The sequence below is a fragment of the Marmota monax genome, unplaced genomic scaffold (assembly GCF_021218885.2).
Source record: "Marmota monax isolate L192 unplaced genomic scaffold, Marmota_monax_Labrador192_F-V1.1 WCK01_AAM20220418_F8-fsc00089, whole genome shotgun sequence".
Taxonomy (NCBI): Eukaryota; Metazoa; Chordata; class Mammalia; order Rodentia; family Sciuridae; genus Marmota; species Marmota monax.
Window position 1 is genome coordinate 5,025,437 of NW_026694744.1, and position 16,805 is coordinate 5,042,241.

Sequence of the window (16,805 nt, forward strand, 5' to 3'; positions counted from 1 at the left end):
GTTTCACTGGAGGAACTTAGCAACACTGAACAGGTGTGTATTCTCTGGGACAGAAACAGTTCTCAGTTGCTTCTGACATCAAAACATATGAATAACTTTTATGTGGCCTATCTTTGTTATGCTCCAATAGATGGGTATTGAACATCATTACTTCAACGCCTAAACACACTGTGCAATCTTTAAGGGGAATATCTATAATTACCAACTTAGATGCCTTATGTGGCATAGCTGTTATGCCTTAGGTTAAGAGATTACTAGGAAGTCCTTCACAAAGAAAACCATTCAAAATGGAGAAGAGCTGATTTCAAGTAACTTCAGGCTTTTGTTTCTGTAAATTGGGCTATACTTGTAAAGTAGCAAACACCTTCAGTACTGCATTAACCCAAAACTCTACCAAAATGATGCAAACTATGAAACAAAGTAGTCAGCAGGATTTTATTGAAATGTTTTAGTACACTGTAGGATCTTAAAATCCTAGATTCTAACCAATGCAAGCACTGCAAATGATACATTCATGAATCTAGTTGGCATCATATCTAATAAAGAACAGTTATCATGTGAACATCTATAAGTTGACTAGTATAATTTAAATTGGAGGCTAAACAACTTTGGTATATTCATATTTTGGTGGCTCCCCTTTTTGGCTAGATATATGCAAAGTTTACTCCCAATCAGGAGAGTTAGACAGGACTGATGCATTTTGGTGGTTTCATTTAAGTTTTCACACCATGAACAGCAAGGAATGAGAATGTTCTGGGATTAGGCTGTTCACAAAGCACTCTTCATCACTTCTGTCAACTGGAAACCACTGAATAGTTAAAACCTGTATTTCCACGGTGTAAGGTCAAGTCCAATTTAATTAGTTCATAAATGTATTCAGGAGTATTTTGAAATGCAAAAGTGGGGCTAAATAATGATAGTAACCATTTTTTATACCTGGAAATCATTATTAGAAAACTAGTTCTATAAATTCTTAAACTTTCAGTATCTTAGATAAAATGGTCACCTTTAAATCAACTGTCTTTAGTCAACACACCTGAACTTGCATACTTGTATGTTAAGCTGTCTACATAAGCATTTACAATTGTTTTCATTTCACACAAGCATAGAAATCCCATGGAATACAGATGTTAGACATTTATCAAAAAGGAAAATTCCAAAGCATCCATATAGGTTCTTTACCCATCTCCAGTCAACTCTTTCTAGACAGAGTCAATCTGCTCTGCAGAGCTGACTTTTTATCAGGTTCCATCACTCTTTCTCAGAAACCATTTTAAGGTACAACAAAATGCTAGTTTCAGTAACAATTTAAATGATATTTTCTAACTACAACTTCTGCTGTCTTGAATTTTGAAATTCTAAAGACTGCTGTTCAAGTTTGTTAATGACTTAGGTTTGATTTTTCTACCTGAAGAATTTCTATCAGACCATTTATTTTCTATAAGTTTTAAGACTCAGCAGAGGAGGTTTTAATCTCCAGTTCCAATAAAACAGTGGACAAAAGATTCAGCAGAGGGGATTGTTTTTCTCATTACTAGGCTTTTTATGCAGGAGAATCCTGTTCTTTGGGGGATGATGAATTCAGTTGGTTGTCTACCGACATGCATATAATAAATTCAGAGAGTCAACACTTGGCTTCTGCCACAGAGATAGCAAGGCACTTCACTTAAGAGGATGTTATCAAGGGCCATTTATAGAGAAGGCATTCCTCCGTGAATTTTCCCTTCACAATCTTCACAATAATTTTTGAGCCACTTTTTGAACATTATCCTAATGAAGCAACTGATTTTTACTTTCCATAGGCCTCTCCTGCACACATTTTTTTTTGGTGTACCAGCTTTAGTTAAGATACTTGTTTGCCAGAGACCTACTACTTCCATGGGCAAAAGAACATTTACTCAAAGCTCATGTTTAAATAAACATTTGGTGGTACTCATAAAAAATTCACATTTATGTGTGTCAAAAGAAAATAATGATCAGCTTAGTAAATTTGAGGGAATTTAAGAGAGTCATCGATTTTAGTAGAAATCCTCAAGCAAAATTACTGGAAAAAATACAAAGTGAAAGCTATGGATAAAAATATGGTGTAAAGAAACATAATGACAGGGATAGGGACACAAGGTACATCCTAAAGAATTATCTATCTGGGGTGGACAGAGGAGAGTATAAACATGACCCTGAGCTCAGCAACCACAACTCAAAATGGTTTATAAATTAGAACAATTGTAGAACATAATTTTGGAGTTTTGGGACATGGTATTTCAAGTGATAGTTATAATATCACTTAAAAGTGGTAATAAAAAATGATACAGAACTATATTGCCTTTGAAATGTCTAAGGTCTACCAAAAATCAACGTGTCAGTGGCCATCTTTAGCTAAATAAAATTTGGTCCAAAAGGGTAACAGTTAAGGTGGTCTATTTAAAACCCAGAACACCATTTTTAAAGAAGGAAAAAAAAATTCAAAATTCTTGGTATTATAAATTTTCTAAGATTCACTCCAAAGTAAAGGGCTATACAGGGTTTTACCCAAATGTCCATAGGCATTATTGTTATATATTTACACAGAAGGCTTTAATGTGAAGTCACCTTTGGCAACCTCAAAATACATAAAAGATGAATTTCCACAATGGAATTTTATACTTGAAAGTTGTCGCCTCAAAATACTAAAAGAACAAAAGAAAACATCACCTATCAGAAGAAGTCAAGATGATAAAAACATTATTCATTTAAGATGGTTCACTTAAATACCAAATAACCACCACCTTTCCCCCAATAAACCAGAAAGAAATAGTCTTGGGCTTCAGAAGGGGAAGCAATGAATCTCAGAGTATACACAAATCTGATGCTTTTGCCAGTGATTAGCCTACCATTGCTTAGTCCTAACACTAAAAAAGCAAATAAATCAAGTGAGAAGTCTCAGGAGGCCTGCTCGACACTTCTCACTTTGCATTTACAGTGGCACATGGCTGAACAAATAAGACACGGATTCCCCATTGTGTGTCCTTCGGATTGCCTCGGCCAGGATCATTGAAATGTCAATCACCTGAACGCCAAAGAGAAAACAGAAGGGGAGGAGTTATAATTCTTTAAAAAATTAAAATCCAAAAAGTCTAGAAATGATTTCTTCAGTATACATCATGTGTTACTGTTAAAAGCTCCCACATCCATTTCTTTTGGGAAGGCAGATAGCTGTGGGATCTATCTTCACATTACAACCTGCTGAACCAAACCTGGAAGGAAGATTTTCAGTGCAGACATCTAAAGGATCTCCAGGACTGCTGTTAATCAGAGACATCCTTATCTTAGGAATTTGTTGTTGTTGTTTTACATTCTTTTAAAAAATATTTGTTGTTTTTAGATATACATGATAGTAAGGACTGGGGATATAGCTCAGTTGGTAGTGTGCTTGCCTCGCATGCACAAGGCCCTAGGTTCAATCCCCAGCACCACCAAAAAAAAAAAAAAAAATACACGATAGTAGAGTGTATATTGACATGTATACATGGAGTATAACTTATTCTAATTACGATCTCATTCTTGTGGTTGTACATGATATGGAGTTGTTTTAAAATTCATTTTACACAATCATCAATGGGAGTCTTTTTTCTCTGTTTCAGTAAAGGTGGTAGAAGCTTTTTCTTTCTCTCTGTGTGCCATTTCAGAGCACAATTAAATGTAATCATCTAATCCTGGGGTCAGCAAATTACGTTTTATGTAATGGACCAGAGTTAACATTTTTGGATGTACAGTCCAGATAGGCTACCACCATTGTAGTATGAAAGCAGCCATAGGTGATGTACGAATGAATGGATGTGGCTGTGATCAATAAAACTTCATTATAAAACAATGATTTGGCCTACGGCCACAGTTTGCCAACTCCTAAGTTATTCCACTAATGACACATTAAAATATAAGTAACCAACTGGGTGCGGGGGCAAATGCCCGTAATCCCAGAGGCTCTGGAGGCTGAGACAGGAGGGTTGTGAGTTCAAAGCCAGGCTCAGCAACAGCAAGGTGCTAAGCAACTCAGTGAGACCTTGTCTCTAAATAAAATATAAAATAGGGCGGGGGATGTGGTGGAGTGGTTGTGTGCCCCTGAGTTCAATCCCCAATTCCACCACCCTCCCCGCAAATACATATATATAAAAGCAACCAGTATTTTGACCATTTTCAAACTTACCTCCTTGTTTCAAATGAACGCTTTTTCTCTCTAATGGGTTAAAAATCATGAGGTAGATCAATCTGACCCACCTACACATTCTACTGAAGGGAACCCAGGCTCTGAGGAATTAAAGGACTTGCCAAGTTTCACAGAAACACAGAGGCAAAATGATGACTCAAAACCTTTAGATTGATTCCAGGCTACTTGGTGTCAGTGACAGCCAAGAGCTTTCAGTGGCCTGTGTGCCACTAAGTAGTTAGGAGGGATACAAAAGATCAAAGTGCCAAAGATCCTTAGTACAGTCTGCTGCTTTCCACTGCCTCCCTTGCTTTTTGATTATACTAAAATATTTATATAACTAAAGTTGCCACTTAAACCTTTAAGTATATAACAGAGTTATATTTCCAATGATGTGAAAAAATATTCCCATTATCTATTTTTAAAACCTTTTCATCATCCCAAATAAAAACTGTGGGCTGGGTGTAGTGGCCCACAACTGTAATTCTAGTGGCTTGGGAAACAGAGGCAGGAAGATTTCAAGTTCAAAGTCAGCCTCAGCAACATAATGGGGCCCTCAGCAACTTAGTGAGATCTTGCCTCAAAAAAAAAAAAAAAAAAAAAAAAAAATATATATATATATATATATATAAAGGGCAGGGATGTAGCTCAGTGGCTAAGCACCCTGTGTTCAATCCCTGGTACCAAAAGCCAACCAAACAAAAACAAAGAAATAAACAAACAAATAACAGAAAAATACCCCTGTGTACTCATTAAATGCTAACTCCCCAGCTACCCTCCTCCACTTTCTGGCAACCACCATTCCACTTTCTGTCTCTAACCATATTCCTATTGTAGGTACTTTATATAAGCAGAAACATACAATATTCCTGCTTTGGTAACAGGCTTATTTCAGTTGACATGTTTTCGAGATTCATCCATGACATAAGATATGTCAGAATTTCCTTCCTTCTAGATCTAAATAATATTCCATTATAGCACTAGGCCACACTTTGGCTTTCTCTGTATCTACTGACGGACATTTGGGTGTTTCCACCTTTTGGCTATTGTGAATAGTGCTCCTATGATTATTCATATGTGAGTTTTTATTTGAACATGTTCCCAAATTTGGGGGATATACCTAGGGGTGGAACTATTTGGTACATAACTTCAGCACAGCCTGTTTTTCTATCGTGATTTTATTTATTTGCTATTTTTAAATAGTGGAACTGATCTCTGTTGACCCTGGCCTTTCTCAGAGATCTAAGGTGACTGAAACCCTGCTGTGCTGAGAAGCTGCAATCTCAGTGAGCACCTGCACTAGCAAGCAGTCACACAGAGAAGATTGGGTGTAATTTTTAGGAATCTAAAGCAGGTGCCTCATTGCTTGGTTCTGCCTGTGGGATAGTACCTGAATCTTGGAGCAGTGTTTCATCTTGTCCTCTTGTGGAATTGTGTTTGTGACAACAACAGCCTCAAAGGAAGCATTATTGATTCTGGATATAGCTGGCCCAGAGAAGATCCCATGAGTAAGAATAGCATAAACTTTAGTGGCCCCAGCTGAGAGCAGTCTGTAAAATGAAAGATAAAAGTCAAGTATATACAAATAGTCTTGAGATATTCTGCCTTAGTATCAGTGTTAAAAGCAAAATGTTTGTCACATAAAGGAAAAGATGTGACAAACTTCACTCACATTTACTAGCCAAAACTAGGATCTTTAAAGGTATGTGTTAGCAAAACACTTAGTGAGCTATCTCAGTGCATCTCAAGTCAGAGTGGCCACACTCCAAGTGCTCGACAGCCATGAGTGGCTGGCAAGGTCTCTGCACTGGACCATGCAAGTTTGCAGCCTCTGGAGACCCAAGCTGTCAAGGGAGCTGGATCAAAGGCAAAGTGAAGGAAACAAGGCACTGAAGAAGCCACAAAACTCTTTTCTTCTGTGCTCAGTTTCCAGGGAAGTACCTTCTCTGACCCTTTTAAAAATACACCTAAAGCTCAACCTGGAAAATGAAAAGGTCCATGGTTTCTTTTGTACCATAAAAAGAATAAAAACAAATGGACCTTGCCAGTCATAGTAGTGTATGCCTGTACTCTCAGCAACTCTAGAGGCTGAGGCAGGAGGACTGTAAGCAGCCTCAGTGATTAGTGAGACTCTATCTCAAAATACAAAATAAAAAGGGCTGGGATTGTAGCTCAGCACAGAGTATCACTGTGTTCAATCTCCAGTACCAAACAAATAAACAAACTGAACAACAACTATAAAACCAAATGGGCCTAGAATGTCCTTTGGTCTAAAATTCCACCACAAAGCATCATCAATAGTTAGGGAAAACAGCTCAATATTTAAAAACTGATGTTTTTTTTTTCTTTTTTTAAGGAGATGTCCTCATGCTTTCCAAACTGCTCCCACGTACTTATCAGCAGCATGGCAGATGGTACCACATGTGTCAGCCATGTCATCCACGAGGATGGCCACGCGGTCCTTCACATCCCCCACCAGAACCATCCGGTCCACTTCATTTGCTTTCTTCCTCTCTTTGTGAATCAAAGCAAATTCCACATTCAACCTGTCTGCAATTGATGTGACCCTGTGCAAAGATGCAAAGGAACATGATAATACAGTCCATTTAGAAATTTGTTCTTCAGTGGATGTAGCTTAATGATAGAGCACTTGCCTAGGAGGTGTGATGCCCTGGGTTCCATCCCCAGCACACAAAAAAGAAAAAAAGACAATCTTTTCTTTGAAATTGTATTTTAGTAACATGGCAAGAAACTACAGTCAAGAAAATGAAATGACTCAGGTTAAGCCAGCATACTCTGAGGTATACAATAAGCAATCCACAGGGAGAAATATGCTGATGAGAAACAAACCTCTGCCTTTGTGACAGCTGGTAATGAAGGTCAGGGCACCCTGACCACTGGATAAACTACTGGATAAGAAACTGATATTCAATTTTAGTACTGGGGGGGGGTACATTTTTTAAATCATAGGCACAATTTAAAACAGGTTATATAGGAACTACCATTTGCTCCATTTGTGGAGCAGACAGCAGGGACAAAAGTACTGGTTAATACATCCATGTAATATGTAGGCTTATGAGAATGAGTTTTGTTCACTTAAGGCCTAAGAAGATTTGTAAACTATGAGTCCAGTCCCTCTGTACATTAAGAGCATGAGAAGAAGATTAACATTAAACAGGGATGAGAGGTGGGAGGGAAAGGGAGAGAGAAGGGAAATTGCATGGAAATGGAAGGAGACCCTCAGAGTTATACAAAAGTACATACAAGAGGAAGTGAGGGGAAAGGGAAAAATAATACAAGGGGGACAAATGAATGCCAGTAGAGGGGGCAGAGAGAGAAGAGGGGAGGGGAGGGGAGGGGAGGGTGGATAGTAGAGGATAGGAAAGGCAGCAGAACACAACAGACACTAGTATGGCAATATGTAAATCAATGGATGTGTAACTGATGTGATTCTGCAATCTGTATATGGGCTAAAAATGGGAGCTCATAACCCACTTGAATCAAAGTGTGAAATATGATATATCAAGAACTATGTAATGTTTTGAACAGCCAACAATAAAAAATTTAAAAAAAAAAAAAAAAAAAAAAAAAAACAAGGACAAGTAAAAAAAAAAAATGCTTGAAAGTCACTGGCTCAGGAGAAGCTGAGCTGGCAAGAGAAGGAGAAGGGCATAGGCCTGGATAGTTGGTGAACACAGTGCATTTTTGTATTTGCCCATGAAGATTAGACTTAAATGATGAAACATATTTCAAAACAATGCCATGGATATAACATAACACTTCAATTTCCTATTCCAGTTTTTAACATAACAGTCATTAGGCAACTCAGCTGAAAAATATTCATGGGATCAATTCATAGCCCACTCACCCCAATTTAGGATGCAGTGCATGGAGTATACACCTCCAGACATTATTTTTTAAGAACTGGTCCTAGTCATCATATCATCTTCAGACTGCAACAGGTAATGGACCTCCATGTGTGCTCCATGGGCAGAGTGGGCAATTCTCTGTTAAGAACCTACTTTCTGTCTCTATAGATTTACCTAGTCTGGGCTTTTTATATAAATAGAATATACTATATGTGTACTTTTCTGTCTGGTGTTTTTCTTAACATTATAGGGTTCATTCATGTTACAACATATATCAGTACTGATTTTATGGCTGAGTAAGATTCCATTGAAAGGATACAACCATTTTGCTTCTCCACTCATCTTCTGATGGACACCTGGGTTATTTCTACCATTTGGCTATGGTGAACAGTGTTGCTGTGGACACTGAATTCCTTTCTCTGAGTCTTTTGGGCATAAACCCGGGAGTAGAATTGCCAGAACATATGTAACTGTATATAACTTATTTGGTCAGTATTTTAACAGTTTCAAGGTACCTTTTCTAAATGTGAACAGAGAATGCAGCAACCTCTTTCAAACCTTCAGGCTTTCTTTCCACATTATAAAGCAAGGATATTTGCCATTGTAAGCAAGGGACATATATGAAAATGAGACCTCAGGGAAGGCCTTCTTTATTCCATACAGACACATCTCTACTTCCAGATGACATTTTGGAGTTGCATTGTGGCATTCTGTCAGACTAGGTAGCCTGATTACCCTTCCAAGTGGAAACAATGCTAGATGACACTGTAAGCCAAGGAAACTATCTTTACAAATACATCATCAACTCAGAGGCAGACATCAGCAGAGGCAAAAAATGTAGAAGTAGGTGATTCTAAGAAGCTGGCAAGCAGCAAAGTGCTTCTTCTGAGGGCTTCTGAGAAACCCTAACAATCTTAAGCTTCCATTTTGCTGGCAGGGACCTGGCAGATGATGAGAGAATAAGCCTAGGGCTCAGCGAAGACTAAAGGTCTAACAAGAAACCCTTCTATTACATAGGGACATCACAGGCTCTTCTTTCATAGTAACAAACAATAAAAAATAAACCTGCTGCCCACCTGGAAACAGGAAGGATGCTTACCTATCTCAAACTCGATGCTGAGTAGAGAAGGTTAGCTCTTACTAGAGAGTTCAAAAGCACATTCTAGCTCTCGTGAGGGTTGCTTGTCCAAATTCCTATTATGTGTCTGATGAAAACCCTCAAGTGGAGAATTTAATTAAAAGTGAATATTGGGGGTAGTTCTCCAAGGGAGCTGGCAACAACACATGCACACCCTCTCAGAAGGATTACAATAATAAAATTCTAAGGAAATTGAGGGATTATAGAACACAGCCCAAAACACCCAAGTCAGCAAAATTGAGGGCCACCAGAAACAAGTGTCATCTAATTATAAAAACAAAGAATGAGATACTGGAATTAGATGAAAAGGAATATAAGTCGATTGTTTTGTTTTAAAGAAATAAAACAGAATCTTGGATAAGAACAAAAGGATGAAAAATAACATCCCATCAAGAAAAGAACGAATAGAAGAGAATTTTGGGAAATATTATATTTAAATTTTATTGAAATTAAAAATACAACATAAAATAGATGGAAAATATTCAAAATGAGAATGTGTGAATTGGAAGATGGAGATGAAGTCATTGTCCAGAATGCAGTAGAAGAGAGAAAAGATAAAAAACACGAAAAAGATGCTAAGAGACATGAACAGCAGAGTAACAAGGTGACATGAATAAATGGAGTTCTAGAAAGAGAAAAAAGAACAAAGAAGTGAAAATATTTAAAGAGACAATGACTGAAAATTTCCCAGAACTACTGGAAGACACTAGTTCTCTGATCCAACAAACTCAACCAACGAATCCCCAAACAGTCATATGAAACTATGGAAGATCAAGAAATCAAAAAGGCAAAGGATAAAGATCAGTCACCTAAAAAGGAATAACAATCAAACTGGCATCCAAATTCTCAAATTCTACCAAGAAAATCAAACTAGGATTCTATACCCAACAAAATTGTCTTTCTAGAACAAGGACAACCTAAAGATATTTTTGGTCGAATTATATACCTTGAGAATTAATTTCTAACATATGACTTAAAGATTGCAACTTAAGAAAAAGAAAAATTATACACTGAGATGTGGTAGGGAATAAAAGTAAGCAAATATATTGATTGATATGTGAACAGCTCTTAATAAATGTTGATTGCCTAAAACTGCAATGATAATGTCCAATTTGTGGAGAAGAAACAAAAGCTATACTAGGCAACAGCTTTAAAGTGCATAAGATTGTGGTCATAAATCCAAATGTTAATAATCATGTAACAGAAAAGGGAACAAACTTTCCAGTAAAACAGACTGTTTGTCATGATAAGACACTAATTTTGGATTTCTCAAATATCTTTAGAAGCAAAAGGAAGCATTACTAAGATGAAGTCCATGTTTCTGCTCCCCTTAAATTTTTTTTTCAAGCAGGAACCAAAATCACAGTAGCCCTAGTAGGCACCTTTAGTTTCTAAAGTTTCAATAGTTTCTTTACCTAAGGATTTCACTGAAAGACAAACTTCATCCCATAATCACCTTCAAATATATACTACCAATCTACATGCCAATTTTACGAGAGACGAGTCATTTAAACTCAAATTAAGGAAAGCTTGTTTCTTAAAACATGAAAGAAGCTTCCTCAAGAAAGGATACTTGAATACCTTACACAAAATGTACATTGCATTAATTTTTTATTTATCTGTTTATTTGGTAAGGAATAGGAACAGTCCTGGTCCACAGAGCAGCTTGGGAAACACTGCCACTTGTGGCTGAAGTTCTAAGTCTGCAAAGACCAGGCACAACTTGCTTTCCCCTGTCTGCCAGGAGACTCCTGTCCTCATCAGCTTGTATACAGGCTGGGTTATGTAATAAATAGTTTTGGAACAACTATACCATTGGAAGGCACGGAGGCCTGTCTCAGACAGAAGTTGAACTATGGGGTTCTTGGTAGTGGGGGACATGGGACATCTAGATCTAGGTGAAGAGCTCCAGCAATATCAGGTACCCAGTAGTGATGTCAAAGATAGAAGATAAAATGAAAACATCCCTGCAAAAAGCCCTCTGGGTTACTATAACACTATTTCTTGAAAAAGCTACAGATAACTTTTCTTTCTTGGGTATATGATGGATACACAATACATATTCCTAAAATGAGGTTAAGACAACATGTCATGTTGAAATCTTAGGTGGGTAGAACTAGAACAAAAATATCATACTCTTAGATTTTGGTTTGTTATTTGGCAATTTTTACATTCTTTCGTGTGTGTGTGTGTGTGTGTACCGATGTCAGGGGACAGACCAAGGAGGGACAGATACATGATAACACCAAATTGTTCAACATATTATCATTGATAGAAATGGGAGGTAGTCAAAGTTTTCTTCTAATTTTTCAAAAATTTTTTATAGAAAATGTTCAAAGATTACATAATCAGAAAAAAATCAAATATGAATTTAGTTTTTCTCACTTCCCTTGTCACTTTCAGGTTGATATTTACTATGTCAATAGGGGTGGGTCTGTTTCTTCAACCCAATCAAGCTTCAAAGACTCCTCAAGAGTGACCTCCTGTGGAAATACTAAGCTTTACCTAGAAAGAGTTGGGCCTCAAAGCTTTTTCCAAAGCAACAAGCTCCAGTTGGACATATAGATATATTTTCTCTAGGGAAATATGCTTTTTGCATTATGCAAAGAAATCAGAGATAGTGACTACTGCATGGATTACTTGTTACCTGAAAGGTTGTTCTGGGGGGACTGTCAGTAGGAGAACAGTTCATTCTAGAACATGAGGAAGACACAATGATATATAGCTGTCACTTTGGGGAAAAGGGAGAGGAGGTAGCAAAAATTCCTATGCTGGCTTCTCCTGGGACAGAGAGTGGGGTGGATGAGTGGGGCTATTTGAAGGGATCTGAACAAAATGGAATCTCAAACCTGGCCATTTCCTCTGGTTAGTCTATTCTGTATTTAGGAGTTAGCAAACAGACAGAGAGGGCTTAGTATATAAAAAACATTACATTTCAAAACAATAGGAAAAGATGGGTTATGTAATAAATAGTTTTGGAACAACTATACAGTTGGTAGGAATGGGGGGTGTGAAAGAGTTGAGTTCTAATTTCATTCTTTTATTTTCTAGGGAATGGGGGGTGTGAAAGAGTTGAGTTCTATTTTTCCAAAATAAATTTCAGATAAAAAATTGCAACATTAAAAAAGAAAAAGGACCTGGGTATGGTGGCACATGCCTATAATGCCAGCCACTCAAGAGGCTGAGACAGGAAGATTGCAAGTTCAAGATCAGCCTTAGCAATTTGGCTAGACTCTAATCAGCTTGGCAAGACTCTGTCTTAAAATAAAAATTAAAAGGGCTGGGGGTGTGGCTCCGTGGTAAAGTGCCCTCGGGTTAAATACCTAGTGCCAAAAATAAAAAAAGGGAGCCCCCCAAACATACAAAATCATAGAAGAAAAATTTTTTAAGAGAAGGGCAAATGCTTTATAAACCCAGAAGCCATAATATGAAGAAAAGATAAATATGAGTGAATAGGAAGGTTTTAAATGTCTCACAGAGAATAAAAATTAAAAAGAGGAAAGAAATGGAAAAACTTGGGGAAATATTTTTTTTTTTTTTTTTTTTTTTTAAAGAGAGAGTGAGAGAGATAGAGGTAGAGAGAGAGAGAATTTTTTTTTTAATATTTATTTTTTTAGTACTTGGCGGACACAACATCTTTGTTTGTATGTGGCGCTGAGGATCGAACCCGGGCCGCACGCATGCCAGGTGAGCGCGCTACCGCTTGAGCCACATCCCAGCCCCTGGGGAAATATTTGCAACACAAAAAAGAAACAAAGCTGTGATCTCATATCCATGCAGAACTCTTAACAATCCATAGGCAAGGTCTCCAGCCATAAAGCCACAGGCAAAAGGTCTGAAGAGATCACTCAGGAATCTGCCATGCCACAAAGAGCATTTTCCGTCACCAGGAGACAGCAAACCCTGCTCACCAGATTTGTCAAGTAAAACTGTCTGATAATCCACTGTGTGAGCAAGGCTTGTAAAAAGTTACTGGCATCTGTACTTGATGGAATGCCTCTGAATCTGTTTTGAATGACCACATTTTGGCACTGTCCATCAAGACTACAAAGGCTGGTACTCTCTGATTTGGCAATTCCACTTTCAGGAATGTATCCCACCTGTACCCATGCACTAAATGGCAAAGAAAGAGTAATGCTTAAGGAGTGTCCAAATTACAGCACCTACAAGTGGGTAACAGGGGACTGGCCACAGGAATTATAATGTATGCACATAAGGGAACATTACACAACTGTAAAAGAAAAAGCAGTCAAGCAGACCTTTTATACAACTCTGGAACTATCGCTAAACTATAGCAAGTATTTTTTTTTTAAAGCACAGTGACGAAGTATATATAGCACATTAACATTTGTATATAAGAAATAGGGGGAATATATGTTTGAATAACATCATTCTGGCATTGGAAAGAATAGTGGTGCTTAAAGAAGAGAGGTGTCACCTTTTGTACTATTTCAAGTTTTACTCACAGCAATTGTATTTTTTTTTTACCATATGTATAAAAATAGGGATGAGACAGGAAAGAAAAAGGCAATATAAATCTTTGGAATCTATTTGGGCTTAGTAGCCATCAAAGTTACATTTTCGGGTTAAAAAAAGAAATATACCAAACACAAAGGTCATATATTTTATGATCAATTGATACAAAAACTGAAGACATAGTTCCATAGAGACAGAAAGTGTATTAGTGGTAGCCAGGGGCTCAGGGGAGGAGCATCTGCTAATGGATATAAGGTTTACTTTTGGTGCAAGGAAAATGTTCCAGAATTAGACAGTGGCGATGTTTGCACAAATCTGTGACTATATTAACAGCACTCAACTGTATATGGAATCACTGTAGGTATTTGAATTACAATTTAATAGAGCTGTTATTATAAACCAAGGACAACTTATGCACCTGGACCCCTTGGCCTACTTCCTCACCCCAAACCAGTAGATCAGCAATATTTGAACGCAGATTCCATCATGTGACTTAAGTAAGTTTCCATGAAAACTGCAAGCATTTTCAATAGAAGTGACTCTGAAAAGTTGCTCACATTTTTATTTAACTCTGATGAGATGGATGAAGGCATATGTGTGCCCATCATGTACTCTAACAAACCACATAACACGGTGCTGCTTTCCACACCATTGCTGTCCCTCTGAGGGCTTTGCAAACTAATTCTCTGTGCTATCATTTATATATTTGTGTCTCCTTCCTCTCCACAGCCACTTCCTGCAGCTGTCAGAGGCCCATCTCCAGCTGTATGGCCCATTTCTTCCTCCTCTTCAGAGCTGGGAACTTAGGCAGCCGTTGGACAGACAGCTGAGAGCAGAACGAATGGGGCTCTTCTGAGAATCAGGTCCTACATTTCCTCACATGGGTGTTGTGACCACTTCCTGGGCCATTCCTAAGCTTTTAAGTGTGATTCTAGGTCCCCAGATGGGCTGCAGGTGGATGAGGGTGCCAAATGAGGGCCAGTCTTTTGTTTTGCTTTTTTTTTTTTTTTTGGTTTTGGGGCTTGAAAGGGCATGCTAGGCAAGCATCCTATATCCCCAGCCCCTGCATTTTAAAGTCCTCCTGTGACCTGATGCCCACTCGGCACTAGTCACACATACCTATTTGCCTCCTTGCTTTTGCACTGGGCTGGTGGGTAGAAGTGTCTCCTACCTCCTAACCTTATGGTGGCCCCTAAATGGGCAATACAACTCCATTCCACTTCTATTTTTCTTCCCACATTCCACTGTCTTTTTCTTCTTAAATAGCTGCTGCAAAGTTCTACAAGGCTACTCCCCAGCCTCAACACTATATCAGATCAGCATTCACTTATTGTTCTCGGCCTTGATTCTTAGCACCCTGTGTCCTCATGGCTCACTACCTCCTTGAGTCTCCTTTAAAACCCCTCCAGATTTGTTACTCAGCATCGCTTTCTCTACTGGGAGTTTTAAGTACCACATTGGATTTTATCTCTTCTTTCTCCTTACTTTTCTTCGAAACTTGCTCACTTGATTGCATTGTAATTGTTTTATCACCCCACATTACTGGCTGCCTGCCGCCCTATTGTCTGCATACACTGGGTCTGGGAGAATCATGTGTTCTTGGATTGCTGACTTTGGATCATCAAGCATCCATCTGGTCACGTTCACATTCAGTCGGGAGTGCTCATTGAGCAACTGGGAGTCTTCCTCTGCAGTAGCTCTGTAGCTTGAGGCCCATTTTCAGGGTTAACTTTTTTAGTATAGGGATTCCTGCACCTCAGGGAGAGTGGGTATTCCACTGTACATCTGCCTGTGGCATAGGCTTATGGTTTGATTCCTAATGGGGGACTATTTTCTGCTCCCATTAAAAGGCCCAGATTGATAGCTAGAGTTCTGGCTTCTAGCTCCTTTCTTTATGGAGGCCCAAATATGAGCTTTCACACCCAGGCCGCCAGCCTGCCTCTTCCCCTTCCAGCACCAGAAATGCAGTGTCAGCATCTTCTTTATTTCTGGGCCTCAGGTTTCTTGGTCTTCTTAAAAATTTTTTTCAACACAGGCTACCATTTCCAAGGTAGCTCCATCAATGGTGATGTTCATTAAAAGCCTTATTTCTCAATTAAGAGCATTATTTTTATAATCAGAAAATAACTTCAAAAAACAAAATACATCCATTTTTTGCTGAAAACAAATAAATATATACATACCGTATGTGCCTTTTTTAATAACTTCAAAAAATAAAATACATCCATTTTTTGCTGAAAACAAATAAATATATACATATCATATGTGCCTTTTTAAAAATTTTCATGATGAAATGTTGTCAAAGAGGATAAATTTCTGCTCTGAAAGTGAAGTCTGTGGTGTTCTTATTCTCATTTGCAAAATAAAGTGATAAATAATTTAAAGCATGATTCCTGGGACTGGGGTGTAGCTCAGTGATAAAGTACTTGCCTAGCATATGTTCTGATCCCCAGCAAGGTGCAGGGGCAGGGGGACATAGAGAAATACGGAAAGGAAAAAGCAATTCGCAAAAATGAGAAATCTGCATGGCTCTGCCTGTGAGTTACCTCTTGGCTCCCCCTGCATCCGGTGAAACAATGATACAGTTCTTCCACTCCGTGATATTCTCCCGAATCCACTGCAGAACTGCAGGCTCTGCATATAAGTTATCCACAGGAATATCAAAGAATCCCTAAGGGGAAAAATGAGTGTCACCTTGCAGGGTTTTATTTATTTTTTAAACAACTAATTGTCTTTATTGAATAACATTTGAATTTTTAATTCCAAAGAAATCATTATAATAGATTCACTTTTGTTAACAGAATCAAATCAATAGAGATATGTTACAGGGCATGTTTCAATCCAATCCAACTTCAAGACGTGATAAATCACTTAGGATGGCCTACCCTTTTTGTAGGGCAGTGGTGGGGGTGGGGAGGTTTGTTTTGTTTTAGCACCTATTACAATCCAAATACTTTATATTCATTATATATTGTAAAGTGGGCATGGTATAATGTGGTCTGTTTTCAGGATGAAGAAACTAAGTAATGTAGAGATTAAAATGCACATTATGATTCTGCCATTCTAATCATTTCTCAAAGGTGAGGTGGAATTATGTAGTACATACTCCAAGACACCATCTCCACTCCTCAAAACATAA

The 16,805-nt window shown here is 38.1% G+C and overlaps 1 protein-coding gene across 1 annotated transcript in view; it reads right to left on the reverse strand.

The window, feature by feature from the left end:
• Nucleotides 1-421: 421 nt before the first annotated feature.
• The window catches only part of Prps2 (phosphoribosyl pyrophosphate synthetase 2), a 30,586-nt gene continuing 14,202 nt past the window's right edge, over nucleotides 422-16,805 (reverse strand). Inside the window, exons 4-7 of the mRNA XM_046424311.2 lie at nucleotides 16,213-16,337; nucleotides 6,577-6,750; nucleotides 5,574-5,733; nucleotides 422-3,046 (exon numbers count right to left, since the gene is read on the reverse strand). Of these exons, the coding sequence (XP_046280267.1) occupies nucleotides 2,954-3,046; nucleotides 5,574-5,733; nucleotides 6,577-6,750; nucleotides 16,213-16,337 (552 nt within the window). The 3' untranslated portion in view covers nucleotides 422-2,953. The remainder of the gene's footprint in view (nucleotides 3,047-5,573; nucleotides 5,734-6,576; nucleotides 6,751-16,212; nucleotides 16,338-16,805) is intronic.